The following is a 1,204-nucleotide window of genomic DNA, read 5'->3' as shown; positions in this document are numbered from 1 at the left end:
CATTGATTGTTTAATAAAGAAAAGTGGTGTAATGCATTTATTGTGTGTATCCTTTTTCTGTGTCGTCATCTCTGTCTACTTAACGAAGACAATAGAATGATAACTTTTCTTTATTTTATCTTTAACGAGTGGAACACCAACTGTTCATAGTTTTATTGTTATTATTATTATCATTATTATTATTATTATTATATTATTATTGTTATATTATTATTATTATATTATTATTATTATTATTATTATATTATTATTATTATTACTTGTAAAATACCATTATTATTATATTATTATTATTATTTTTATTATTATTAGTAGTAGTAGTATTATTATTACTTGTAAAATACCAGAAGAGTAAGACAAGCTGCTAAAATGCTTCCCAGAGCCAACATAGTTTTCCTTCTGGTGTCTGTTTGCTCAGGAAAATAAGCAACAAAAGCATCCCAGCCTCCCTGTTCTCTGATCCATGGTAGCAGATTCTCGACGATATAGATGACAGTCCAATTGACCACGTGTTGGACCATGTCTGATCTCTGTTTCTTTACCAGATGATGGGCCACTGCGCCTGCAAACTTGTAAAAAGCCACTATTCTGCCCCAATTTGTTCCGTTTTGAAAAATGACGTGTGCCGTGTGAACAAACGTAGAATAAGCTGTGGCTGGTGTAATGATTAGCGTGGTGTTTAACAACTGGGACAAGTCTGGATTGTCCACTTCGATTATAGTTACCATTCTTCGGAGGGTATTTAAAGTTATGCTGGGCGGTGCCTGTAGATCAAGAAACTTTCGCGGTAGACCGATGAGTTCGTTTGGCTTGAACCTGCGCAATAAACTGTACCAGATATAGTCCTCAGCAAGAGACATCGCTTCCTCGATGATTCTTATGTCAGTACTCGACAATTGACATGCACTGAGTGGCGGCCATATGCCTTCTCCGTTATCTACAGCTGTCGCTTCGGCCATAATGGTACCCAACGAATTTAACTGCGATCACTAGAAGAAAACTAATGTTCCAGTAGACTGGGTTTTCTTAGTAGCAATAATCAGCAGACACAGGATCAGGTCGCTAGCAAACGACGAACAAAAAAAAAACGTCTGAAAGTCAGCGATAAATGGTCTTCCCTCTTTTATTCACCCACGACCATCTTCAAAACGATTTTTGATACTATTCATCGTGAGGTCATCGTACCATTGTCTGCCACGAATGG

At 36.7% G+C, this 1,204-nt stretch overlaps 1 protein-coding gene across 1 annotated transcript; it reads right to left on the bottom strand.

Annotated features, from left to right (window-relative positions):
• Positions 1-329: 329 nt before the first annotated feature.
• Positions 330-959, bottom strand: LOC140923251 (apoptosis regulator R11-like). The gene has a single exon (XM_073373374.1). The coding sequence runs from the start codon at positions 957-959 to the stop codon at positions 330-332; it is 630 nt and encodes a 209-aa protein (XP_073229475.1).
• Positions 960-1,204: the final 245 nt, after the last annotated feature.

Source organism: Porites lutea, chromosome 1 (assembly GCF_958299795.1).
Source record: "Porites lutea chromosome 1, jaPorLute2.1, whole genome shotgun sequence".
In the NCBI taxonomy this organism is placed as follows: Eukaryota; Metazoa; Cnidaria; class Anthozoa; order Scleractinia; family Poritidae; genus Porites; species Porites lutea.
This window is presented reverse-complemented; position numbering and strand designations above follow the sequence as displayed.